Source organism: Heterodontus francisci, chromosome 19, assembly GCF_036365525.1.
Source record: "Heterodontus francisci isolate sHetFra1 chromosome 19, sHetFra1.hap1, whole genome shotgun sequence".
In the NCBI taxonomy this organism is placed as follows: Eukaryota; Metazoa; Chordata; class Chondrichthyes; order Heterodontiformes; family Heterodontidae; genus Heterodontus; species Heterodontus francisci.
The window spans coordinates 64,912,606-64,939,844 of NC_090389.1; the positions used below are offsets into that span (position 1 = coordinate 64,912,606).

Genomic DNA, 27,239 nt, shown 5'->3' on the forward strand with positions numbered 1-27,239 from the left:
TTTGTGTCATCAGCAAATTTAGCAACCATACCTTTGATCCCTTGAGATCCCAGCACTGATCCCTAGGGCACACCACTCGTTGCCAACCAGAAAATTACCCATTTATGCCTACTCTGTTTCCTGTTAGCTGGCCAATCTTCTATCCATGCCAATATGTTATCCCCTACACCATGAGCTTTTATTTTCCGCAATAACCTTATCAAATGCTTTCTGGAAATCTAAATACAGTATATCCACCAGTTCCCCTTTAGCCATAGCGCACGTTACTTCTTCAAAGAACTCCAATAAATTGATTAAACATGATTTCCCTTTCACAAAACCATGTTGACTCTGCCTGATTACCTTGAATTTTTTGAAGTGCCCTGCTATAATGTTTTTAATAATAGCTTCTAACATTTTCCCTATGACTGATAAGCTAACTGGCCTGTAGTTTCCTGCTTTCTGTCTGCCTCCCTTTTTGAATAGAGGAGTTACATTCACTATTTTCCAATCTAATGGAACCTTCCCCGAATCTAGGGAATTTTAGAAAATTAAAATCAATGCATCAACTATTTCACTAGCCATTTCTTTTAGGACCCTAGATGAAGTCCATCAGGACCCGGGGACTTGTCAGCCCGCAGCCCCAACAATTTACTTAGTACCACTTCACTGATGATTGTAATTTTCTTGAGTTCCTTCCTCCTTTTCCATTTCCTGATTGACAGCTGTTTCTGGGATGTTACTTGTATCCTGCATAGTAAATTCAGATGCAAAATACCTGTTCAATTCATCTGCCATCTCCTTATTTTCCCTTATTAATTCCCCAGACTCACTTTCTATTGGACCAAAGCTCACTTTGTTAACTCTTTAACTATAGAAAATCTTACTATCTGTTTTTATCTTTCTAGCTGGCTTTCTCTTGTACTCTAATTTTTCCCTCCTTATCAATCTTTTAGTTATTATTTGCTGTGTTTTATATTCTGTCCAATCTTCTGACCTGCCACCCATCTTTGTGCAATTATATGCTTTTTCCTTAAGTTTGATACTATCTTTAACTTTTTTTAGTTGACCACCGATGGTGGGTCCTCCCCTTGGAATTTTTCTTTCTTGTTGGAATGCATCTATTCTGTGTATTCTAAAATATCCCCTTAAATGTCTGCCACTGCATCTCTCTCAATGTATCCCTTAACCTTATTTGCCCATTCACTTAAGCTAGCTCTGCTTTCATGCCTTCATAATTGCCCTTATTTAAGTTTAAAATACTGGTTTTGGACCCATTATTCTTCTCCCTCAAACTGAATGTAAAATTCAATCATATTTTGATCGCTGCTACCTAGGGGCCCATTCACTACGAGGTCATGAATTAATCCTATCTCGTTGCACAATACCAGTATAGCCTGCTCTCTAGTTGGCTCCAGAATGTGCTGTTCTAAGAAATTATCCCGAAAACATTCTATGAACTCATCTAGGCTACCTTTTCCCACCTGACTTTTCCAGTCTATATGTAGATTAAAATCCCCCATGATTATCGCCGTACCTTTCTGACCAGCTCCCATTATTTCTTCCTTTATATTCTGTCCGACCATGTGGTTACTGTTGAAGGACCTGTAAACCACTCCCATAAGTGACTTCTTGTCTTTGTCATTTCTCATCTCTACCCAAACTGCTTCTACATCCTGGTTTCCTGAACTTGGGTCATCCCTGTCTAATGTGCTAATACCATCATTAATTAACATAACCACCCCTCCACCTTTTCCTAGCTTCCTGTCCTTCCTAGATGTCATGTACCTGCCAATATTCAGAGCCCAATCTATGTCATCCTGCAGCCATGTCTCTATAGTGGCTACCAGATTGTACTTATTTATTTCTATTTGTGCTATCAGTTCATCTGTTTTGTTTTGAATGCTACGTGCATTCAGATACAGGGCCTTTAGTTTTGTCCTTTTATTATCTTGTAACGTCTAGCCTTGACTGCTGATTTACTCTTAGATTCGTACTCTGTCACTTCCTGTCAGTCTATTTCCATATTAATCATTTTCCTTATTAATACCTTTCTTGTCTTGTTTCTATTCTTTGATTTACCACATCTTCCCAAATTTGATCCCTTGCCCCCACTATTTAGTTTAAAACCCTCTCTACCTCCCTAGTTATGCAGCTCACTGGAACACCAGCCCCAAGCATGGTTCAGGTGTAGACCATCCCAATGGGTACAGCCCCCACTTTCCCCAGTACTGGAACCAGTGTCCCATGAACCGGAACCACACAAGTCTTTGATCCGCGCATTCATTTCTGTAATCTTATTTGCCCTATGCCAATTTGCACATGGATTAGGTAATAATTTAGAGATTATTACCTTTGAGGTTCTGCTTAATTTGCTGCCTATCTCCTCATACTGACTGTGCAGCACCTCCTTCCTTGTCCTGCCTATGTCGTTGGTACCTACATGGACCACCACGACTGGATCCTCCCCCTCCTCCTGCAAGTTCCTCTCCAGCCCTGAGCAAATGTCCTGAACTCTGACACCGGGCAGGCAACACAGTCTTCTGGACTCTCTCTCTTTGCTGCAGAGAACAGTGTCAGTCGCCCTCATTATACTGTCCCCTATTACCACTATGTTCCTTTTTGCTCTCCCCACTTGAATGGCATCCTGTACCACAATGGCATGGTCAGTTAACTCATCCATGCTGCAGCCCCCACTCTCATCCAAACAAACTGGAGGAATCTCAAACCTTTTGGACAATCACAAAGGCTGAGGCGCCTGCACTCCTGCCCTGTGAGTCCCCTTACCTGCCTCAATTGCAGCCATACATTCCTGTGCCTGACCACTGATCAAGTCAGAAGACCTTATTCTAAGGGGTGTGAGTGCCTCCTGGTAGAAAGTGTCCAGGAAACTCTCTTTTTCCACCCCCCCCCCCCCCCCACCACCGATGTGTTGCAACATCTGCAGCTCGGCCTCCAGTTCAATGACTCTGAGCCGAAGCTCCTTAAGGCACAAACACTTACTGCGGACGTATTTGCCCTGAACCACACTGGCATCCAGGAGCTCCCACATGCTGCAACCGTGACACATCGCCTGTCCTGCCATCCTTGATGTGTTTTAATTAACTGCTTAATTATTTTATTCAATTATTTTCCTTTTTTATATATTTTATTAACCTTACCACCAGTTCCTGGACTATTTTAAACCTTAGGAATAGAATAGACCTTAACCACTTATCAGATACTCACAAAACAGCGAGCTTCTTCCCCTAGTAGAGTCAGAACCAAATGAAAATGTTAGAAAAAACAAAGGAGCATCTCCTTTTCCCCCACCCCCCACCAACTTTACCCAGCACTCTGTTCAAGTCGTACTGAAAACTGAAATGTTATCTTCTTATTTGAACTCGCATGACAACTTGCTACTTGTGAAGCGCTTTTAATGTAGAAAAATGTTCCAAGGTGCTTCAGAGGTGCAATCAGACAAAAATGGACAGTAAGACAAAGGAGGACATATAAGGAGAGGTGACCAAAAGCTTACTCGGGTGGAATTTAAGGAGGAACTTAAAGGAGGAGTGCTGGAGAGGCAGAGGCATTTAGAAAAGGACTTTGAGCATTGGGTCTATGGTCGGTGGCTGAAAACATGGGATGCAAGCAGTTGGGGTGCAAAGAAGGACAAAATTAGAGTGTCAGTGTTGAGGTGGGTTGTAGGACTGGAGGAGGTTTGGGGATGGGGAAGGGCAAAGACATAAAGGTATCTAAACACAAGAATAAGAAGCTTAGCCAATTCGATTCATTCCACGTGATATCGAGCAACGACTGAAGGCACTGGAAACTGCAAAGACTATGGGCCCTGACAACATTCTGGCAATAGTACTGAAGACCTCTGCTTCAGAACTTGCCATGCCCCTAGCCAAGATGTTCCAGTACAGCTACAACACTGGCATCTACCTGCCAATGTGGAAAATTGCCCAGGTATGTCCTGTACACAAGAAGGTCAAATCCAACCTGGCCAATTTCCACCCCTTCAGTCTACTCTCGATCGTCAGTAAAGTGATGGAAGGTGTCATCGACAGTGCTATCAAGCGGCATTTGCTTAGCAATAACCTGCTCAGTGACTTTCAGTTTGGGTTCCACTAGGGCCACTCAGCTTCTGACCTCATTACATCCTTGGTCCAAACATGGACAAAAGAGCTGAACTCAAGAGGTGAGGTGAGAGTGACTGTCCTTGACATTAAGGCAGCATTTGATTGAGTATGGCATCAAGGAGCCCTAGTAGAAATGGAGTCAATGGGAATCGGGGAAAACTCTCCGCTGGTTGGAGTCATACCTAATGCAAAGGAAGATGGTTGTGGTTGTTGGAGGTCAATCATCTCAGCTCCAGGACGTCACTGCAGGAGTTCCTCAGGGTCGTGTCCTAGGTCCAACCATCTTCAGCTGTTTCATCAATGACCTTCCTTTAATCATAAGGTCAGAAGTGGGGATGTTCGCTGATGATTGCACAATGTTCAGCACCATTTGTGACTCCTCAGATTCTAAAGCAGTCCGTGTAGAAATGCAGCAAGACCTGGACAATATCCAGGTTTGGGCTGATAAGTGGCAAGTAACATTTGCGAAACACACGTGCCAGGCAATGACCATCTCCAACAAGAGAGAATCTAACTATCTCCCCTTGACATTCAATGGCATTACGCTCGTTGAATCCCCCACTATCAACATCCTGGGGGTTACCACTGACCAAAGACTGAACTGGAGTAGCCATATAAATACCATGGCTACAAGGGCAGGTCAAAGGCTAGGAATCCTGCGGTGAGTAACTCACCTCCTGACTCCCTAAATCCTGTCCACCATCTACAAGGCACAAGTCAAGAGTGTAATGGAATATTCTCTACTTGCCTGGATGGGTACAGCTCCAACAACACTGAAGAAGCTCGACACCATTCAGAACAAAGCAGCCTGCTTGATTGGCACCCCATTCACAAACATTCACTCCCTCCACCACCGACGCACAGTGGCAGCAGTATGTACCATCTACAAGATGCATTGCAGCAACTCACCAAGACTCCTTATGCAGCACTTTCCAAACACACAACCTCTACCACCTAGAGGGATGAGGGCAGCAGACGCATGGGATCACCACCACCTGCAAGTTCTTCTCCAAGCCACACACCGTTCTGATTTGGAACTATATCACAGTTCCTTCACTATCGCTGGGTCAAAATCCTGGAATTCCCTTCTTAACAGCACTGTGGATGTACCTACCCCACATGAACTGCAGTGGTTCAAGAAGGCGGCTCACCACCACCTTCTTGAGGGCAATTAGAGATGGGCAATAAATGCTGGCCTAGCCAAAGATGTCCACATCCCATGAATGAATTTAAAAACAACTGTGATTCTTTGGGGAATCAGGACCCTTATATAAATTAGCAAGGACAGGGCTGATGGGGTAAGCAGGACTTGGGCCAAAACTTTTTGTTGGGCGGGATGCCCCGCCCACCAGCCGAAAAGTCGGTGGCGAGCCTGTCTCTGCTCGGCTTGGAGAGCCATACCAGGATTTTTCACTCCCCGGGACCTTAATTGGTCTTGAACGGGACTTCCACCTCCTTGCAGCAGGAAGTCCCACCTAATAGAGCTGCCAGCCAATCAGCGGGTCGCCATTTTGCATACCTGCCACTGCTGCCAGCAGTGTGGTGATAAACTTCAGCGCAAGATCTACACTGATGCCTAATGTAACGTACTTGGGTGTAAATTCAATTGCAGTGGGGGTGTGCATGTGCCAGTGTAAGTGGGAGGATGTGCCCACTTAAGATGTCTATCACTGACACTGCAAAAGTTTCCTTCATTGCCATGCTAACGGTGGATACCAACCTGCTCCTGAAATCTGATAACTGTGGTCTACTGTACTAGGCCCAAGTGGGGATTGTTTTGGGACCATCTCCCCCTACTTGAAAGGATAAAGTGGTCACACCTTGGCCACTTTTATAAGGAGGAGGAACACATCTTAAAGAATTTTACAAAGCTAGTGTCAACCATTAAACTTTTTGGGGAAACAGGCCACAATTCCAGCTTCATCTCCCAGATGGGGCCATCACTCACTATTCAATGGCCTGTTATGATTGATGATGTGCCTGGCTAATGTGAGGCCGGGGACGTAGGAACTCCTACCTTTGGTAGTTCCCGCTGTTCAACCCTGCCATTTATGTTATTGGCATTACCCTTTACAAAACGTGGAATCCACCATCTAAGACTGGGACCTGGTCTAATTTCTGGCTCTTCTCGGCACACTCGTACCAGAGTTAAGACCAGAGTACATTGGCAGGACTGCAGCTTTTCAATCCTTTTCTTTTGCAGATTAAAGATTGCAAGAAAACAGAATGAGAAAGGGCCATTTGATGCATTGAGTGTCCTCCTTTCAGCAGACCTTTCTCCTGATTTGCACTGGTCCTGATGGTCCAAATTGTTTAGTCTTGAGGGGAATAAATAACTGCAATTGAAATGTTGTCACTGACTATGCTACAGCCTTGTTATCCACTCTAAACCATTTGTAATACATGCTGTCAATCAAAATGATATTTAAATATACAGTAATATTCCGGAAAGAAGACATTTTGCTTTTTAAATAGTTTCCTCAAGATTTAGTCTGAAACTTGCAAAATCATTATGGCATGTTAATCCTGAAGCAACAACTGTGGGTGGAGGTGTAAGAATCTCCTAGACAAGCATCTGTTCATATCGCCTTGGTCTTAAATGTGATATTGGGTGTTAAAGTGCCAACATACTGTGTACGTGTGAAAACTGCAATGAAAGACAGAGTTAACCAAAAGATCAAATTCAAAACAAAAATTCAACCTTGTTGAAAGAAATCTAGCTAATTCATTGAAATGAAAGGAATATGACAAATTATGTATAGAAATTGTATCCACTACATTAAAACCTCCACCTGATGATGACTTTCTACAAGTGTCTAATTTTAAAATGGAGTCAGAGATTCAAAGTAAGAATGTAAGCCTCTTGGCATTCTGATGGCAGGATGCTTTGTTAGAGGAAAGGCAAAATATCAAGCTGAAAGCTAATCTACACTGCTTTCTGGCAGAGACCGCAGCCCTCCAGGGTAGAGAATTCCAAAGATTCACAACCTACTGAGTGAAGAAATTTCTCTTCATCTCATTCTCGTCCCCTTATCCTGAGACTATGTTCCCTATTTCCAGACTCTCAGCATCTACCCTGTCAAGCCCTCTCAATTTTGTATGTTTCAGTGAGATCACGTTTCTTTCTTCTAAACTTCAGAGAGTATAGGTTCATTCTACTCAACTGCTTCTCATAGGGCAACCTTTCGTTCCCAGGATCAATCTAGTGAACCTTCTCTGCACTGCCTCCAGGACAAGTATATCCATCCTTAGATTAGGAGACTAAAACTATGCATAGTTCGCTAGATGTGGTCTCACCAAAGCCCTGTACAATTGTAGCAAGACTTCCTTACTCTTGTACTCCAAGTCCCTTGCAATAAAGGCCAACATACCATTTGCCTTCCGAATTGCTTGTTAACTGTGTTTCGTGTATAAGGACACCTACATCCCTCTGAACACCAACAATTAACAGTTTCTTACCATTTAAATATTCTGCTTTTTTCCTTTTCCTACATTTACCTTACATTTCCCCACATTATACTTCATCTGCTGGCCCCCGATCCTGCTCAGCAAAAATGGCACGGAGGAGTGAGCCAGGGAACTAGCATGCCGGCTGGCAAGGCTATTTTTAACTCCTGCCTGCCTCCGATCCAGCCCTTAGAAGTTGTTTCCACTTGTGGGGAGACTAAAACTAACAGCCTTAAATATAAGATAGTCACTCATCAATCCAATATGGATTTCAGGTAAAATTCCATATCCAGAGTGATTAGAAAGTAAAACTCCCAAGTAGAAGAAATAGTTGGAGTGACTAGCATTGGTGCATTTAAGGGGAATCTAGATAAACACGAGGGACAAAGGAATAGAGATTTATGCTGATGAGATTAGATGAAGAGGGGTGGGTGGATGTTCATGTGGGGCATAAATATCGGCATAGACAGTTGGTCCAAATGGCCTGTTTCTCTGCTGTACTTTCTATGCAATTGTAATATGTAAATGAGTTTGCTCAGGATTTTGCAGGTAGATTATAGGAAGGGCCAAAAAAAGGAAGTGAATTTAGAGGGATCGATTTTCAGGAAACAGCTTTCACCCATTTTGCTGCCAAAAATATACAATTGTCTGGATTATCACTGAAATTGTGTTAAATGCCATGAAATTTCTGGGCCCTGGCCTTTTCTTCCAACAGAAAACTCCTATTTCATCATCTAGTGTCTGGATGAATATACTACCGTGCAAAAGATTAAAACATCTTCAACCCTGTGGACAAATACACTGCTTCGCATCTGGGTTGGGAAATGCAAAATTTGAAGAATACTTAAAGAAATACTCCAGTGTAAGGTCCTAAAAATGGTGATACTCCAAATATTCATCTGAGCTATAGATTTTTAAAAATAATCATTTGTAAGTTTTTAAAAAAAGACTGTTTTAAAGGTTAGGTGCCAACACATGATTTGAGTCTGACCTTTAGCAACCAACCCTCTTTCCCCTGACCACTCCTTTAATTCTTTCTCGAGTCCAAGCTTTAACAGTTCTTGAAGCTGAATTCAGAAAGCATTTCAGTCAGTTGTTCTAAAACATGATTATTAAGTTGTCCTTAAGGGTAGCATTTGTCCACCTAGAGAATAATTTTTCATTCATGCCTGTTTAGAGAGATAGCACCCAGTTTCTGTTAACTTTTGAGATTAGTTTGCCGTTTTGTAGCATGGTCCATTAGAAAAAAGAACATCGCTTTTAATATTGATTAGGTCATTGACAGAACATCATGGCATGAAGCAAATTTTCCTAAGGGAGTTGTTTTTAGCTGTTAAGAAACCAGAATATCCATTTATCACGAATGGATGTTCACATCATCTGACGATGTCATTTATGAAGTTTAACAGTTCATTGTAACATTGCACAAGAGGCTAGCTTCTCATAAAGGCTGCAGTGTCAAAGTCTGAAGGATCCAGAAATGGCGACTGTTGTGCTTTGCTCTTTGTATAAGCAGGAAGAGAATTATTCCATCTGCACTGGAAGATTGAGAACGCGTCAAATTGTTTGCTTTGCTCTGAAACCAAGTTGGTAACCAGGCTGTGACTGCGATGTTGCAGCAGCTTCTCATTCATTATGGTTTACCTGACCTTTAATAAACTCAGCACTCGGAATATTTGTTTCTCTGTTTTATGCTTTAAAACTTGATGGTCAGGGGCAACCTGAGAACAAAGGTCTTTTGAACAGGATATTTGTCAATTATTGTAGACTTGGGATGAGCACAACTAACTGAATTACAAAATGAGCATGCCTGCACTTGGCTGAGCACAAAACAAACTGAAATTTGTAGACCCAGAATTACATTACGTTGGAATTCCAACTTATGATGAGATACCATACCAGTTCTATCATCATACCAGTTGCTCTGATGATGTCTGTTTATGAAAATTAGGGTATACTTCAAATTGAAAAAGTGAGATTTTTTAACCCAATGGAAATGCTTTGTGATACAGAGCTTGCCAGTTTGGGAATTTCATTTAGTTAAGATTATTAGGTACATGGTTCAATCCTGATAGCAATCCCAATCTCTGGGATCATCATCTGTCTGGTTCTATTTTTTCTTGTTTCTTTTTCCTCTGAATATTTTTGCATATATGAGTAACAATATAGCAAATACATGGTGTAGCAAGTATTTTCTCCTGACTGAAGGAAGAATAGACTTGCCTTGGAGGGAGTGCAACAAAGGTTTACCAGACTGATTCCAGGGATGAGGGAATTGTCTTATGAGGAGAGCTTGAGTAGATTTGGTCTATATTCCCTAGAGTTTAGAAGAATGAGGTGATTTCATTGAAACATATTACATTCTTAAGAGGCTTGACAGGTTCGATGCTGGGATGTTGTTGCCACTGGCTGAGGAATCTGGAACTAGGGGTCACAGTCTCAGAATAAGAGGACTGAGATGAAGAGAACATTTCTTCATTTGGAGGATTGTGAACCTTTGGATTTTTCTGTCCCAGAGAGCTCTGTTTGATGAGTCATTGAGTATATCCAAGTCCGAGATCGATAAATTTTTGGATAGTAAGGAAATCAAGGAATATGAGGATAGTGTGGGAAAGTGGAGTTAAGGTATTTCGGCCATGAATGACGGAATGGTGGAGCAGGTTCGAAGGACTTAATGGCCTACTCCTGTTCCTATTTCTTATGTTCTTAAAAAAAGAACTGCAAAAATAAATCTTTACTCACACAACTTGTTATTCTCTGTATGCTCTTTTAATCAGTTTACTTATGTTCTTTAAGTCTCAATTCTCTTTTCTAAATGTTATTTTGGACTTTCCTGTTTTTGCAGTTTTTTTTCTTCTTCCCTGCCCTCTGATCCTGAATCCTTCCCTACCCTCTGATCCCGTTTCTTAACCACGCCTCCCTCCCCACCTTCCCCCCACCTGTTTCCCACTCTTGCTTGGTCCTGTACTTCCCCTCCCTCACTCTGTGTCCAGTGGTCTTCCTCCCACTATCCCACTCCATTCATTGTTTCCCCACCCTTGCTCGGTCCCGTGTCTCCCTGCCCTCCCTCTGTTCACTGTCCCAAGCTGCGGACAGTTGACCAAAGGCTAGGTCGAAGAGGTAGATTTTAAGCAGCATCTTAAAGGACAAGAAAGAGGCAAAGAGCTTCAGGGAGGGATTTCACAAGCAAGGATGAGGAAACAATGGATGGAACAAGGGGGAGAACACTGTACAGAGTGAGGGTGAGGAAGTGTGGGGGAGGCACCAGACCAAGCAAGCGTAAGGGATGGTGGAGAAATGGGACCAGAGGGTGAGAAAGGAGTCAGGATCAGAAGACAGGGAAGAAGAGGGGACCTAAGGGCTGGGAAAGGTGTCAAGAATCAATGACACCCTCATATTTCAGACCCCCCTTAAGGTTGAGACTTCCTGATTCCCAGCCCTCCTGTCTCCTCCTCTCTGGGTGACATCACTGAGCCAGAGGTTTCTTTAACAGCAGCCGGTGATGTCACAAAACAAGTTGGGCGGGGGTGGAAATTGCTGCATAAATTTAAATCACTGAATATCTTGGATTGCTGAAGGCATGTCCTCCAATGGTGGAATGAAGAAAGAGACAGATGCACAGATGGTTATAGTCGGAGAAACAGAGTTCTCGGAGGGTTATATGGCTTGAGGAGGTTATAGAGATAGGGAGGGGTGAGACTATGGAAGGATTTGAACACAAGAATTTAAAAATTGAGGCAGTGGTAGATCAGAAGCCAATGTATATTGGATATCTGCATTACCATATAAAAGCTTGGCACATACAGATAGGTTTCTGTAAATATGTGCACTGATTTATGTACATGGGTATCAAATTATGATGCTCTCCACAGAGCTGGGGACATTACTACCTCCACTTTACAGAAAAACATTCCTATTTGTTCACTGCCAACCAAAAATTTTAACTGTTTTATTAACAAAGTTACGGTTGTACCTTTATTCACAAAGTCACTCTTTTAAGCTTTTAAAATTAATGAGACTTTAAATATTGAAGCGAGCTTGTTAGAGCAACAAGATTTTATGTTGTTTTAGAAACTAGTGTTGTTCCAGCTAATTGTTGTAAAAGGTACACTGAGCTCTCAATCTTGTAAGTAAGGTATGGCCAAAGTCACAGGTGATTTTAATCTATAGGTAGATTGGACGAATCAGATTGGCAAAGGTAGTCTGGAAGATGAGTTCATGGAGTGTTTTCGGGACAGTTTCTTAGAGCAGCATGTTCCAGAGCCAACCAGAGAGCAGGCTACTCTAGATGTGGTAATGTGTGGATTAATTAATGACCTCATAGTAAAGGCACCCCTAGGTAGCAACATGATTGAATTTCGCATTCAGTTTAAGGGTGAGAAGAGTGAATCTAAGACTAGTGTTTTAACTTAAATAAGGGTAATTATGAGGGTTTGAAGACACAGCTGGCTAAAGTAAACTGGAAAATTAGGTTAAGGGATAGGTCAGTAGAGATGTAGTGGCAGACATTTAAGGAAATATTTCATAACACTCACCAAAGATACATTCCAGTGAGGAGGAAAGACTCCTGGGGAAGGACAAACCATCCATGGCTAACTAAGGAAGCTAAAGATAGTATCAAATTGAAAGAAAAAGTGTACAATTCTGGAAAGGTCTCATCAGATTGGAAAATAGCTAATGTAACTCTGCTATTCAAGGAAGACAGAAAACAGGAAACTACAGGCCAGTTAGTTTAACATCTGTCATAGGGAAAATGCTGGAAGCTATTATTAAAGAAGTTATAGCAGGTCAGTTAGAAAATCTCAATGCAATCAGGCAGAGTCAACATGGTTTTCTGAAAGGGAAATTGTGTTTGTCTAATTAATTAGAGTTCTTTGAGGAAATAACAAGAAACGTGGATAAAGGGGAACCTGTGGATGTGGTCTACTTAGATTTGTAGAATATATTTGACAAGGTGCCACATCAAAGGTTACGAAGCAAAATAAGAGTCTATGGTATAGGGGGTAACATATTAGCATGGTTGGAGGATTGGTTAGCTAACAGGAAAAAGAGAATAGGCATAAATATAGGCAAAATACTGCAGTTGCTGGAAATCTGAAATAAAAACAAAGTGCTGGAAATACTCAGGTCAGGCAGCATCTGTAGAGAGAGAAGGAGAGATAACGTTTCAGGCCCATCGGTAGGCATAAATGGGTTGTTTTCAGGTTGGCAAGTTGTAACTAGTGGAGTGCCACAGAGATCAGTGCTGGGGCCTCAACTATTTATAATCTAAATCAATGACTTGGATGAAGGGACAGAATGTATGGTTGCTAAATTTGATGATGACACAAAGATAGGTCGGAGAGTAAAGAGGATATAAGGAGTCTGCAAAGGGATATAGATAGGTTAAGTAAGTGGAAACAATTTGGCAGATGGAGTATATTGTGGGAAAGTGTGAACTTGTCCACTTTGACCAGAAGAATAGAAAAGCAACACATTATTTAAATGGCGAGAGATTGCAGAGCTCTGAGATGCAGAGGGATCTGGGTGTCCTAGTACACGAAACAAAAAGTTAGTGTGTAGGTACAGCCAGTGATTGAGAAGGCAAATGCAATGTTGTCATTTATTGCAAGAGAATGGAATATAAATGTAGAGATGTTTTGCTACATTTGTACAAGGCATACGTGAGACCACATCTAGAGTATTGTGCACAGTTTTGGTCTCCTTACTTAAGAAGCAGATAATTGCATTGGAAGCAGTTCAGAGAAGGTTCACTTGACTGATTCCTGGAATGAGAGGGTTATCTTGTGAGGCAGGTTGGGTCTGTATTCATTGGAGTTTAGAAGGATGAAAGGTGATCTTATTGAAACATATAAGATCCTGAGGGGACTTGACAGGGTGGATGTTGAAAGGATGTTTCCCCTTGTGGGGGAGATTGAAACTAGGGAGCACAATTTAAAAATAAGGTGTCTCTCATTTAAGACAGATGAGGATAATTTTTTTTCTCTCAGAGCAGGGTTGTTAGTCTGTGGAATGCTCTTCCCTGGACAGCAGTGGAGGCAGGGTCATTGAAGGTTTTCAAAACAGAGGTAGACAGGTTCTTGACAAACAAGGATATCGGGGGTAGGCAGGAAAGTGGAGTAGAGTCCACAAACAGATCAGCCATGATCTTATAGAATGGCAGAGCAGGCTCGAGGGGCTGAATAGCCTACTCCTGCTCCTAGTTTCTGTGTATGAAATGTTACTCCTAACATTTATGATTAGTCAGAGAGGTCATAAATGTATTTAAACAGGCGCTACTGTTCATTTTTAGCAATTATATACACAATCACAATGGGTCACGAGTGAGATTCTGGCTACATTATCCAAAGGCAGTCGGAGTAACCTACAGCAGCACTATGTCTGTTGGAGCCACAGTAGCCAACTGCAGGTTCTGGTTGTAAGTGGACCTTGCAGGCAATTGCTCTGGCTTCCCATCTTCTTTTCCGTGGTCTTGTCTGTGCTTGTGTTGGCCGGGCGAGGGAGCATGTGGTATCCGACGGTGCGCTTGAGGCCTTCCACAACTGGAGGGCACCGCCAGGGCTGGAGTGTTTACTGGACGTGGGTGGTGATATTTAATTTTACAAGTATCCAATGTCATATGGTTCAGTGTGAGCCCCTCTTTTATTTTTGTTGGGCGGTCGTTTGCTGATACTGGGCCTCAGGAGAGGCACAGCAGGCCCTGTTGGATGGTTACACAGGGCTGCCCCCTGCCGGCACTGGGCCGTATCGCCTCAACCTTTATGACGTCAACAAACTGCGACGGCCGGCTGCTATGCGCGCACTGGGTGAAAGGTCAGGGGCGGCATCGGTGCTCGGCAGCCGTCTCAAGGAATGAGTGCATTGGCTTTCTTCCGTGTGCCCGTCTGCCGGCTGCTGTCAGCCTCGGGGAAACGCTTGCGGGAGCATCCCGGCGCTGGGCGACTGCCGCCCCCCTCCTGCTGTTGTTGCCGCGGCTTCCGGACTCGCGGCCGTAGTCTGGCTTACGCCAAGGATTTGTTTCTGGGCAAAATTAACCAGGTACCCGGGGGAGGCGGGTTTGCAGCTGCTGGGGTGGCTCCAGCAAGTTTGTGACGTTTATCCCGTCTCAGATCTTGAGAGAGCTCGGGGACTGAGAGTTATGCTACTTTATTGGTTGATGGAAATTCACTGGTAGAGGATTTCACCCTTCTGACCCTGTTCTATTGTAGGTATCTGCTGCAAATGGCAAATCTCCACATCGCTGCCAGGTCAGGTACAATTAAGCCCTGTATGTGGATGCATTTAGTGCAGAATTCTGTTTGCCAGGAAGCCGTCGGTACTTACATTTTTCAGGTGTCACTTGGCTTATTTAGTAGCACTCTTATCAGAAGGTTGTGGGTTCAGGCTCTACAGGATTTGAACACACAATTAGGTTAACATTTAGGGGAGTGCTGCAGTGACAGAGGTACCATCCTTCTGAAAATATGCTAAACTAAGCCTGCTTGCTCAGGAAGATCACATAGCAGTATTTGAAGAGCAAAAGTGATACCTTTGTGTTCTAGCCAATATTCAGTCATCAATCAAATTAATTCCTCTTTGAATTCAGTTTGTGGAATGTTCTTGTGTTAATTGGCTGTCAGACATTTGATGTCAAATTTACTTTTTTAGAAACTTTTGGGCAGTCCGTTGAAAAACAATATTGCCTAGTCCAACATTGTGGGGGCAACTTTAGCGCTTGGCAATGTTTTCTGAAGAATTTCTACTAAACCATGATTAATGCGCCTATAGTCTATAAAGACCCCTTCGATGTACATTTTCAATTCTTAAAAATACATAAAGGAAGAACTACCACTGCCTGTTAAAATGAGTTACCATCTTCATGAGGGGAGTTGAGAGAAGGGAGGGTAATGGAGTATAAGTAGAAGCATAAGGAGGCATTATTGTAAATGAGTTTTGTTAGATTATATATGTTTGTAATGATGTATTGTCTATATGCCAAGTGTGAATTGTTGGACACCGAGTCAAACACCTGCAGTTTATTAAAGGTTAAGTATTACAGACTTGTGGCCAACATCAAAAGCACAAAAGATGCTTTGTCAGCTGTTGACCTTTTTCTTGTTTGAGTTATTTTATGTTATGTGTTCATATGTTCTGAAAATGTAAACTTCAGTTGATCAAAGATGTCCAAAAAGATCAGAATTACAATAAAATAAGATATATTAAAATATTTTGAGAAAGAGGGTAACCAACCAACGTGGGCCCCTGAAAGACAGATGCAGGTGATACTGTATTTGAAAGTAAGGAAATGGCAGATAATCGCTAAATAATTGCTTTATATTGGTGTTCACCATAGAGGAAGAGGACAAAGTGCAAGAAATATGTGGAAATAAAATAAATCAAGGGGAGGAACTTACTGGATTTAATATTTAAAAAAATCATGGTAATGGAGAACATAATGAGACTTAAGATTAACAAATCTCCAGGATCTGATGGTTTCCACCACCCCTGGCTTTTAAAAGATGTAGGTGAGGAAATGGCAGATGCTTTAGTCATGGTTTTCTAAAACTCTCTTGTTTAATGAATTGTTTCCTTGAATTGGAAAGTTGCCAATTTCACTCCATTATTTAAGAAGCGGGGAGGGGAGAAAAACCGGAAATTATAGACCTATTAGTGTAATATTTATTAGCGGGATGTTACTAGAATCTACATGTTGTTAGATGCCCTGCTACATCAAATTCTAGCCCATAGTGTCTGATGATCTCAGGACATCTCAAAGTTCTTTACAGTCAATGAAGTACTTTTGAAGTGTAATCAGTGTTGTAATATAAGAAATGGGGCAGCCATTTTGCAAGAGGAAGGTCCCACAAACAGCAATCAGAAAAGGACCAGATCATCTGTTTTAGTTTTTTATTCATTCATGGGATGTGGGCGTCACTGGCTATGCCAGCATTTATTGCCCATCCCTAATTGCCCTTGAGAAGGTGGTGAACTGCCTTCTTGAACCGCAGCAATCCTTGTGAGGCAGGTGCACCCGCAGTGCTGTTAGGAAGGGAGTTCCAGGATTTTGACCCAGTGACAGTGAAGGAACGGCAATATAGTTCCAAGTCAGGATGGTGTGTGACTTGGAGAGGTACTTGCAGGAGGTGATGTTCCCACGCATCTGCTGCTCTTGTCCTTTGAGGTGGTAGAGGTTGCGGGTTTGGAAGGTGCTGTCGAAAGAGCCTTGGTGCTTTGCTGCAGTGCATCTTGTAGATGGTACACACTGCTGCCAATGTGTGTCGTTGGTGGAGGGAGTGAATGTTTGTGCATGGTGTGCCAGTCAAGCAGGCTGCTTTGTTCTGGATGGTGTCAAGCTTCTTGAGTGTTGCTGGAGCTGCACCCATCCAGGCAAGTGGATGACTTGTGCCTTGTAAATGGTGGACAGGCTTTGGGGAGTCAGGAGGTGAGTTATTCACTGCAGGATTCCTAGCCTCTGACCTGCTCTTGTAGCCACAGTATTTATATGGCTACTCCAGTTCAGTTTCTGGTCAATGGTAGCCCCTAGGATTTTGATAGTGGGAGATTCAGCGATGGTAATGCCATTGAATGTCAAGGGGAGATGGTCATTGCCTGCCACTTGTGTGACGCAAATGTTACTTGCCACTTATCAGTCCAAGCCTGGATATTGTCCAGGTCTTGCTGCATTTCTACACAGACTACTTCAGTATTTGAGGAGTCCCGAATGGTGCTGAGCATTGTGCGATCATCAGGGAACATCCCCACTTCTGACCTTATGATTGAAGGAAGGTCATTGATGAAGCAGCTGAAGATGTTTGGACCTAGGACACTACCCTGAGGAACTCCTGCAGTGATGTCCTGGAGCTCAGATGATTGACCTCCAACAACTACAGCCATCTTCCTTTGTGCTAGAAATGGCTGCAACCAGCAGAGAGTTTTCCCCCTGATTCCCATTGACTCCAGTTTTGCTAGGGCCCCTTGATACCATACTCTGTCAAATGCTGCTTTGATGTCAAGGGCAGTCACTCTCACCTCACCTCTTGAGTTCAGTTCTTTTGTCTATGTTTGAACCAAGGCTGTAATGAGGTCAGGAGCTGAGTGGCCCTGGTGGAACCCAAACTAGGCATCACTGAGCAGGTTATTGCTAAACAAGCGCTGCTTGATGGCACTGTTAATGACACCTGCCATCACTTTACTGATGATTGAGAGTAGACTGATGGGGCGGTAATTGGCCGGGTTGGACTTGTCCTGTCTTTTGTATACAGGACATACCTGGGCAATTTTCCACATTGATGGGTAGATGCCAGTGTTGTAGCTATACTGGAACAGCTTGGATAGGGGCGCAGCACAGTTCTGGAGCACAGGTCTTCAGTACTATTGCCGGGATATTGTCAGGACCCAAAGCCTTTGCAGTATCCAGTGCCTTCAATTATTTCTTGATATCACGCGGAGTGAATAGAATTGGCTGAATTCTGGCATCTGTAATGCTGGGGACTTCAGGTGGGGGCCGAGATGGATCATCAACTCGGCACTTCTGGCTGAAGATTGTTGCAAATGCTTCAGCCTTGTCTTTCGCACTGATGTGCTTGGCTCCCCCATCATAGAGGATGGCGATATTTGTGGAGCCGCCTCTTCCAGTTAGTTGTTTAATTGTCCACCACCATTCACGACTGGATGTGGCAGGACTGCAGAGCTTAGATCGGATCGCTTAGCTCTGCCTATTGCATGCTGCTTATGCAGTTTGTCATGCAAGTAGTCCTGGGTTGTAGCTTCACCAGGTTGACCCCTCATTTTGAGGTATGCCTGGTGCTGCTCCTGGCATGCCCTCCTGCACTCTTCATTGAGCCAGTGATGTTGGTTAAGGGATAAATATTGCCCAGTACCCCTGGAGAGCTCTCCTGCTCTTTAGATAGTGCCATGGGATCTTTTACATCCACTGAAGAGGTCAAATGGGACCACCCCTCAGTACAACAACAATAATTTGAATCTTTATATGCACTTTTAACGTCATAAAATATCTCGAGCTGCTTCACAAGAGCATTATCAAACCAGATTTGACACTGAGCTGCATGAGATAAAAGAGCAGATGACCAAAAGCTTGGTCAAGGAGGTAGGTTTTCATGAATGTCTTAAAGGGGAAAGAGAGGTTGCAAGGCAGGGAGGTTTAGGGAGGGAATTCCAGTGCTTAGGGCCTTTAAAAACCAAAGGCACAGCCACACTTAAAATCTGGGATCTGAAAGAGGCCAGAATTGGAGGAGTGTAGTTATCTTGGCGGGTTGCAAGGCTGGAGGAGATTACAAAGTTGGGGAGAGGCGAGGCCATGGAGGGATTTGAAAACAAGGATGAGAATTTTAAAATTTGGGCGTTGCTTATCCAGGAGCCAATGTAGGGGTGATGGGTGAATGGGACATATGTGTTAAGATACAGGTGGCAGAGTTTAGAATGAGCTTAAGTTTACAGAGGGCAGAGGTTGGGAGGCTGGCCAGGAGTGCGTTGGAATAGTCAAATCTACAGGTAACAAAGGCATGGATGAACATTTCAGCAGCAGGTGAGCTGAGGCAGGGGCAGAGTTGGGCAATGTTATGGAGGTGGAAGTAGCCAGTCTTAGTGATGGTGTGAATATGTGGTGGGAAGCTCATCTCAGGGTCCAGTATGACAGTGAGGTGTTGTGAACATTTACAGCACTGATTTGAAGTGTCAGCCTGGATTATATGCTCAAGTCTTTGGAGTGGGCCTTGAACCCTTGGCCTTCTGATTCTGAGGCAGAAGTACTACCACTGAGGAGGAAGAAATAGCTGGTTTAAGTTTGTGTTGTAAAAGGATTGTATATTGCAAACACTTTCAATTTAAGAAATATTAGAATTTAATATGTTAATTTATTTTCTAGAAAGAAGTTTTTCCCTACCCAGAGATCAGTAAAGAAGAGTTGGAAGAGATTAGTCAACTCGTTGCACCTGTGGAAAGGTTTTTCAACGAAGATGGTGTGTTTTCTTTTTACCTAATGTGTATTGTGTAAATCTGCCTAGTGGTCAAGCTTTGTCATTTATGCTAATAATAAGTTCCCTTCAACTCAGTGCTGTAGAGATAAAACCATTTACTGTGCAAAGCATTGCCAGTTGGTGCTTATTCTCTCTGCTCTAGCAAAAGAACCAGAGGTGACACGAGGAAACATTGTTTCATACAATGAATTGTGTTGATCTGCAATATGCTGCCTGAAAGGGTTGTGTAGGCAGATTCAATAGTAACTTTTGAAAGGGAATTGGATAAACACTTGAAGGGAAAAATTTGCATGGCAGTGGGGAAAAAGCCAGAGAGTGGGACTAAGTTTGATAGCTCTTTCAAAGAGCTGACACATGCACAATAGGCCAATGGCCTCCTTTTGTTCCGTATCATTGTATGATTGTCCAGAAAGGAATTTTCTTAACTTCCATCCTGTAATCACCTGCCTTAATCAGAGTGTGACTATTAGGATTTCTTTGCCTGAGATAATTACATTTTGGGGTTGATCGAAAGAATATAATCACTTTGAAAACCACTGTGATCTATCGAAGAATATGCACAGTTTATGTCACCAGATCTGCCTCTGTTGAAATCCCCCCCAATTATAATAATTTCATATACTCAGATGAGAATACTGCATTATTGTACATGTATGCATGGAGGGGGAATGGTGCTTTAAACCAGAAAAAAGTCAGTAGGTACAACATTTATCTGTTTTTCCTTGTAAATAGGAGATGTTCTAGCGATATGAGTGGCTTATGTAGTGAGACAAGGAAAATAAGAATGACTAATATATCTGTAATTATAGAGAGAAAAGTTAGTGTTGCAGTGAAAATGTTCATCAAGAATTGGGAACTAGGTTCATTTTAAAGAGCTAGCTATCTTTTTGGTACCTTTTTTATTTTCTGGTTTGTAAAAATGCCTGTTTTGTAATAAGTCTGTCTCTTCCAGTTGTAAAATCATACCCTATAACATATATCCATTTTTTGTTCCGAGTGACCTTCAGATCCATTCTGGTGAGGTAATACCATTTCATGTGTATAGTCATGGAGATCTGCATTGCCAGATAGTGCTCAGTATCCAGAAAAGAATCTCATTAGGATGCTCTTGATATGAGCTTTGTAAAGACTAACTTTATTACTAGTATAAATGGTATTTCTAAAATCTATTGAGTGCAACAACGAATTGAAGTTTAGGTTTGCTGAAACATACTGATTAGCTGCAGTAAAGCATGCAGTCCTATCTCCTGCATGCCAGCTTAAAAATAGTAAAACAAAAGAGAAAATGGGGCTATTTCCTATAGAATTATAACATCTGGTACTCTGGCATCTTTGTTCTGCTAGCTTATAATTTTTGTTCTTTTCCATTGAATGGTTTTGTTCCTCACTATTATAGGTTGATCCATAAAACTGGAAAGTAAATAGCAATATTGATGTACAGGTCTGATTTGAAATATGGACATAGAGCTTCTGCTTTGGGTGCAAGAGGTGATCTGGGCGCAAATTGCAGTCGCCTTGAAGTGTTTTTTTTCTGGAGTTTCTGCTCAAACTCATTCTCACATCAAATGCAAAATCTGGCATGAATCAGTGTTTTAAAATATAATTTTTTTAAAACTTTTTAAAAAATATATTCCTTGATATGTTTGAGTGGTAGCTTGATGCATTTGAATTATACAGCTAAAAATGGGTTATTCACAAAAAATAGCATTTTTAATCTGTCAATCCACTACCTGTGGAAAGGATGTTTCCCCTTGTGGGAGAATCTAGAACTAGGGGTCACTGTTCAAAAATAAAGGGTCGCCCGTTTAAGACAGAGATGAGGAGAAATTTTTTCTGAGGGTGGTGAGTCTTTGGAAATCTCTTCCTAAAAGGCGGTGGAAGCTGAGTCTTTGAATATTTTTAAGGAAGAGGCAGATAGATTCTTGCTAAGCAAGGGGGTGAAAGGGAGTAGGTGGAAATGTGGAGTAATCACTTCAGCCATGAACTTATTGAATGGAGGAGCAGGCTTGAGGGACCGAGTGGCCTACTCCTAATTTGTATTTTCCTATGTACCTGTGAGTAACTTGGTTTTGAATTACTGAAAATGACTTTTTAAAAAGTCAGTTTTTGAGTAAAAGAGAAACAAAATTGCATTCAAAAGCTTTAAAAAAAAATGTAAACTCGTGTCCTTGAACCCAAAATTTTTAGAGCCTCCTTGAAGACAAGCGCAGTTAGCGGAAATTCTCAGTGGGGATTAATTCCTCCTGGGGCGGAGCCTGTTTCTAGTGTGATTTTTTTTTAACTACCACAATAGATAGAGGAAACTCAATTTGCACTTACAATTCTGCGGTCTTTTGCGTGGGTTACGCCAATTTCAGCCAAATTGCACCAAAACAGAGTGGAAACTCTGTCCCATAATCTATTGTTTACCTTTTTGTTTTGAGGTAAGATTGATAAATAGTGGCGCTTGTGTGTTATATATGTTGACCGACATTCAGATGAATGTTTTAAGTTTTTTTTTCTTTTTGATCAGTTGATTCCAAGAACATTGATTTGGAGGCAAAAATTCCACCAGAAACCATGAAAGGACTCAAAGAGCTGGGTCTCTTTGGACAACAGATTCCTGAAGAGTATGGTGAGTTTGTAAATATTGATGGATAAAATTACTGCTGATGTCTAACCTTCCATGTCAAGCATTTTCCATCCAAATAACTGTACATACTGCATAATAGTTCTTTTGGTCACTTGATTTATTTGAGTTTTAGCATCAAAATGCAGTATTTGTGTTAATCTGTTGATGCATGTTCTCTGCAGGCGGCCTTGGCCTATCAAACACCATGTATGCACGAATTGGTGAGATCACTTCCTTGGATGGGTCCATTGCTGTTACTCTGGCAGCTCATCAAGCTATTGGACTGAAGGTATTTGAGGTGTTTGTGATACTTCTGTCCAATTAGTTTATAAACTGTTGATTTGAATTGAAGAAAAAGCCAATAACTGCCTCCCTCAGTATGTCCTTCGAAAGAAAAACTTCTAAAATGTAGTACTTGTTAATTTCGGGTATTAGTTTGCACTTGCTGAGTCTGACTATGGTAGTTGAATTAATGTACAAAGTTGAGATTGAAAGAAATTTTGGTTAGTTATAGCTTTCGCTCGGGTTAATTCAGTTCTTTTACACGGTTGGGTTCAGTAGCTGCTTTCAGCCAGCATATGAAACCCTGGTTTGACATTGCTTATCAAGTACCACATGATTTATCCTGCATTCTCCCTCCCTACTCTTCTAAATAAACAAATTCTGTCCAATCATCACATGAAATATGACCAATAAATTTCCTGTGATTGGTCCCTATGATATCAATAATGTAGTTAGCAGAGACCAGCCTGGTGTAGTATTCAGTATATATCGCTGCCATCATACTTCATGCCCTTGGCTGTGCATTACAGGGGAAGGAAGCTTTGCACTTGCTGCGGCTTAGGACTTTGGTCCTTTTCCAATTTTACCTGACTCTGCTTCTGCTTCTCTATAGAATCCAGTCTTTTTTCTGTAAGCCCAGGATCCCTGGTCTTCTGGCCTTGTCAGTCTTCTTGCTGCACTGTTCATTATATTAGTCATAGTGTTGGGCCTAGCTAAACACCTCTTTCACAGAACATTCCCAATGAAGTCAGATATTATCCTTTGAATGCAGAAGTTCAAATTCATAGTGTTTCCCTAATTCTTTTGTTAGTAAGAATTTCTGTTGTCATTATTGATTGTTGCTTATTTCTATTTGTAATTGAATTATCAGTCAGAGTCATATCGGCACAGCAGGAGGCCATTTGCCCACTGAGTCCATGCCAGCTCTCTGTAGAGCAGTCCAATCAGTCCCATTCCCTGGCTGTATCCCTATAGCCCTGTAACTTTATTTCCCTCAAGTGCCCATCCAATTCCCTTTTGAAATCATTCATCGTCTCCGCTTCCGCCACCCTCGTAGGCAGTGAATTCCAGGTCGTTACTACTCAGTGCGTAAAAATATTCTTTCTCACATCCGCCCTACATCTCTGCCAAAACCTTAAATCTATGTCCCCTAGTCCTTGTACCATTAGCTAATGGGAACAGCTTTTCTTTGTCTACCCTATCTAAACGTATCATAATCTTGTACACCTCGATCAAATCCTCTGTCTCCTTTGCTCCAAGGAGAAAAATCCCAGCTTCTCCAACCTAACCTGTCTGCCACACCTCCAAGTTTGAACTTTGTAGGTTTTGGTTTGTTTGAGCCCTGTAGATACCTTGACTGCTATCTAAATGAAGAATTCATGCCAGGATTTGGGAAAATTCTTCTGTTTGGGCAGAATAGATAGAAACTGAAGATGGTATTGAGGGAGGCATAAGATAGAGATAGAAGACAGCGCTGGAAGGAAGTGAGAAGAAGAGTGGAGGTTTATGGTTCTGAGGCAGCAGCTGTTTTGGGAAAATAATGGAGCAGCTGAAGCAGACAAGATTTCAACTGCAGCTAGACCAATCATGGGGGAAGGGAGAATTCCATTCTTGGAGGAGTCTAGGGAAAAGATGAAAGAAACTTTACCTGGAAAAAGCAGAATATTTAAGGTGTGGAAAATGAACAGAACAGTTGACTCATATGGAGAAAAACACTGGTGCAGACTCTTCGGGCTGAATGGCTTTTCTCTATAGTGTAGCATTCTATGATTTTTGATCATAGGAGATAAAGGCTGTTTATCGGAAATAAACAGTCCTATAACATACCTGAAATTGAGAGGGACAGATTAAAATGACATAAGACTTGTTAAAGAAACTTTTTTCTGCATGGTCAGGAGATTTTGTGTCTTTGAGATGAGAAACTCCAAGGGATGAACTGAAAAGAGACATGAACCCCAGAAACTCAAACTTTTTTCTTGCTTTGGTTAATGTTTGTCCAGTTGGCTTTAGTTACTTGTGCTGTTCTGCTATGTATATTTGTTGTAAAAATGATGCCACTCTGTCCCAGAGAGTACAGCTATGTGCCATCATACCACTGTATAAGTGACTTGGACAGCCTCTGAGTAAATAGGGTAATAGTTGAATTATTGACGAAAGTGTAGCAGAAACTGATCCTTGTTTATTTTGCGTGTGTTTAGGGAATCCTAATTGTTGGCACTGATGAGCAGAAAGCCAAGTATCTGCCTAAATTGGCAACAGGAGAACATGTTGCAGCTTTTTGTCTTACAGAACCAGGAAGGTAAGATAGGAGCTAACTGGATCAACTAATTATTAAGAGTTGGATTCATTTTCCCTAAGCAGAGAGCATTTTTTTCATTTATATAAGACATTTAATCTGGGGTATGTTATGAAGTTTGAAGAATTCCGATAATATGAACTGTGAAAAATTAATGTTTATTAATGTCTCAACACCAGTTTTATCACTGCCTTGTAACAACCATGATTTTGTATTTTTAAATATGCAAATTTAATGACCTTTTAGCCTCTGGCCTTTAGTGTTTGGATTTAAAATGTGTATGCACCATATGATTGTACCAACAGTGATATTTGTTAGCCTTAATTTCACTGCAACATAACAGAATAAGGTATATGTATTACAGGTTTTTCAAGAAACACATCAATGCATGAAGTTGTTATGGTATTGTGGTAGGCCTCTTCTCCAGCCAATTGTTTAAATTGACAATCAATGTATTTATTCCTGCTCATGGGGAAGACTGAGATGTCCTTTTTAATGGTCACAGTTTTGTTTAATGTTTCCAGTTTGCTTTACAAAACAATAAAACTTTTCCATGTGGGAACACTTGTAAGTTTTAGAGTAAAAGAGTTAGGACTCTTATCAACTATCCGAGGAAACATATGCCTTTTAATTCATATGCAGTAATGGAAACAATGGGCTGAATTTTCATTGGGCTGAGGAAGTGGGACCCAAGGCAGGCGTGCGGGCAATTTGATGTCGGAGAGTAGTGTGCCGGTTTGCTGGCATGTTCCTGTCTCTGGGTCATTTTGGAAGAGACTGGTTCGGGGGTGTGGGAGTGACGGCTGGTGATGGGTAGCCAATTAGGCCGCCTAAAGGGCCACTTCCTGACGCTGATTGTTTACAATTTAACCTCCACCACCACCGTTGCCGTAAGGTCATAGCTGTGGCCGCATGCCATCCTGTGGAGGGACTCCTCAACAATGACAGCCTGGCAACTGTGGCCTCTTTGTTTTTGTAAAGTTTGTTCTCCACCCTACATTGGCCGCTCCCAGCTCTGACGGTGGGGCTACTGCTCTTTCAGAGCTGGACGGCCTCCTATTGGCCCTCCAGCCTTGGGAGTTGGCCTGGTGTCCTTAATATGACAGTGAACGAACCATCTGGCCACTAATTGGCCATTTTGAAAATTGAGTCAGGCATCAATGCGGGTGCAGGGTCAGGACCCAGGAATGCTCCCGACATTGAGTCCTGACCCAAAAACAAAAATTCAGTCCAATGTGTTTATATATCAAGAAATGCAGAAACGTTCTGAAATGTGATGTCCTCAGTGAGCCCTTGAGATCCTCTCGTTGACCTCTAGGGGTAGAGGAACCCCAGTGGGCATTGTTGTAAAGAATTTTTAAGATCTCCTTATAAGTTTCAGAGCCCAACAGTAAACTCTTTACTTTGTCACATAATAGTGGGGGAAGGGCTAAAATGTTAGTATGATTATTGAGGGATTTTATACTGTCTCATTTGTCACAGCCAGGCTGTGATAGACACCATTATGTCAGCTTTCACAGCCTATTGTTCTTCCAAATAGCTGTTCCCGTGCATAGACCCCACACCTCTGTTTTGGCGTACTGATTGAGGAAACAATTTCCACATAGCAAGTTATGATGATCCAGAATGCAATGACTGATAGGGTGGTGGAAGCAGATTCAACAATAACTTTCAAAAGCGAATTGGATAAATACTTGAAAGGGAAAATTTTACAAGGATATGGAGAAAGAGCAGGGGAGTGGGATTGATTGTACATTTCTTTCAAAGACCCGGCATAGACGCCTTGGGTCCTTCTGTATCATTCTACGATGTCTTCCCAGCTCCAACTGAACTGGTCCTTATTGGTCACATGACTCATGTGCATTGCAGGTGATGATCATCTAGCTATAAAATTCTCTTTACCAACATTTAGGGCTCTTATCATTACCATGCTATTCATCATTTTGCTATTCCAGCTGATATCTAAAAACCTCCTTGAAGAGAACTTTCTAATTTGCAGCAGCACACTTAAATATTGTTTGGATATTAGCCTGGATTGTGCTTTTCACATTTTGTGATGCATTTTTTCCACCAAATGGTTCCTGTCAGAAACATTTCGGTAGAACTGTACATCCTTTCAGATCTTCCTTTTATTTCCCATTTATCAGGTGCACAGCCTCATGAACATAAGCTTGTTTACCACTTCCAGTATAACGTAACATTATAGTTTATATTTTTTTGGATAAGTACGATTCTTTATCCCCTCATGGAGAAAATGATACTCAATAATTGCAAGTTCTTTTTTCTGTCTTTTGTTCCTACTTATCATTACTCTTGTCCTCTCTCATGCTTTGATTACTGTGTTTTGTTAACACTCTTTTTTGCTCTCCTCTAAAATATTAATGTAATGCAGTTTCAGTAGTGCATAAACCTGTACTTAATCCAAATGGTTCTTCGTCATATGCCGGTGGACAGTTTACTATGGGGTTGTCACAACTAAGCTGATCCTTTCATTAGCCAGTGTTGAAAACTGGTTGCCATAATGC

General features: G+C 41.9%; 1 protein-coding gene across 2 annotated transcripts in view; it reads left to right on the plus strand.

Moving 5' to 3' along the window:
* Positions 1-14,342: 14,342 nt before the first annotated feature.
* The window catches only part of acad9 (acyl-CoA dehydrogenase family, member 9), an 80,526-nt gene continuing 67,629 nt past the window's right edge, over positions 14,343-27,239 (plus strand). For both annotated transcript variants that reach the window (XM_068051806.1, XM_068051807.1), the window contains exons 1-5: positions 14,343-14,588; positions 19,414-19,507; positions 22,038-22,139; positions 22,319-22,425; positions 24,617-24,717. In XM_068051806.1, the coding sequence (XP_067907907.1) occupies positions 14,403-14,588; positions 19,414-19,507; positions 22,038-22,139; positions 22,319-22,425; positions 24,617-24,717 (590 nt within the window). In that variant the 5' untranslated portion in view covers positions 14,343-14,402. The remainder of the gene's footprint in view (positions 14,589-19,413; positions 19,508-22,037; positions 22,140-22,318; positions 22,426-24,616; positions 24,718-27,239) is intronic.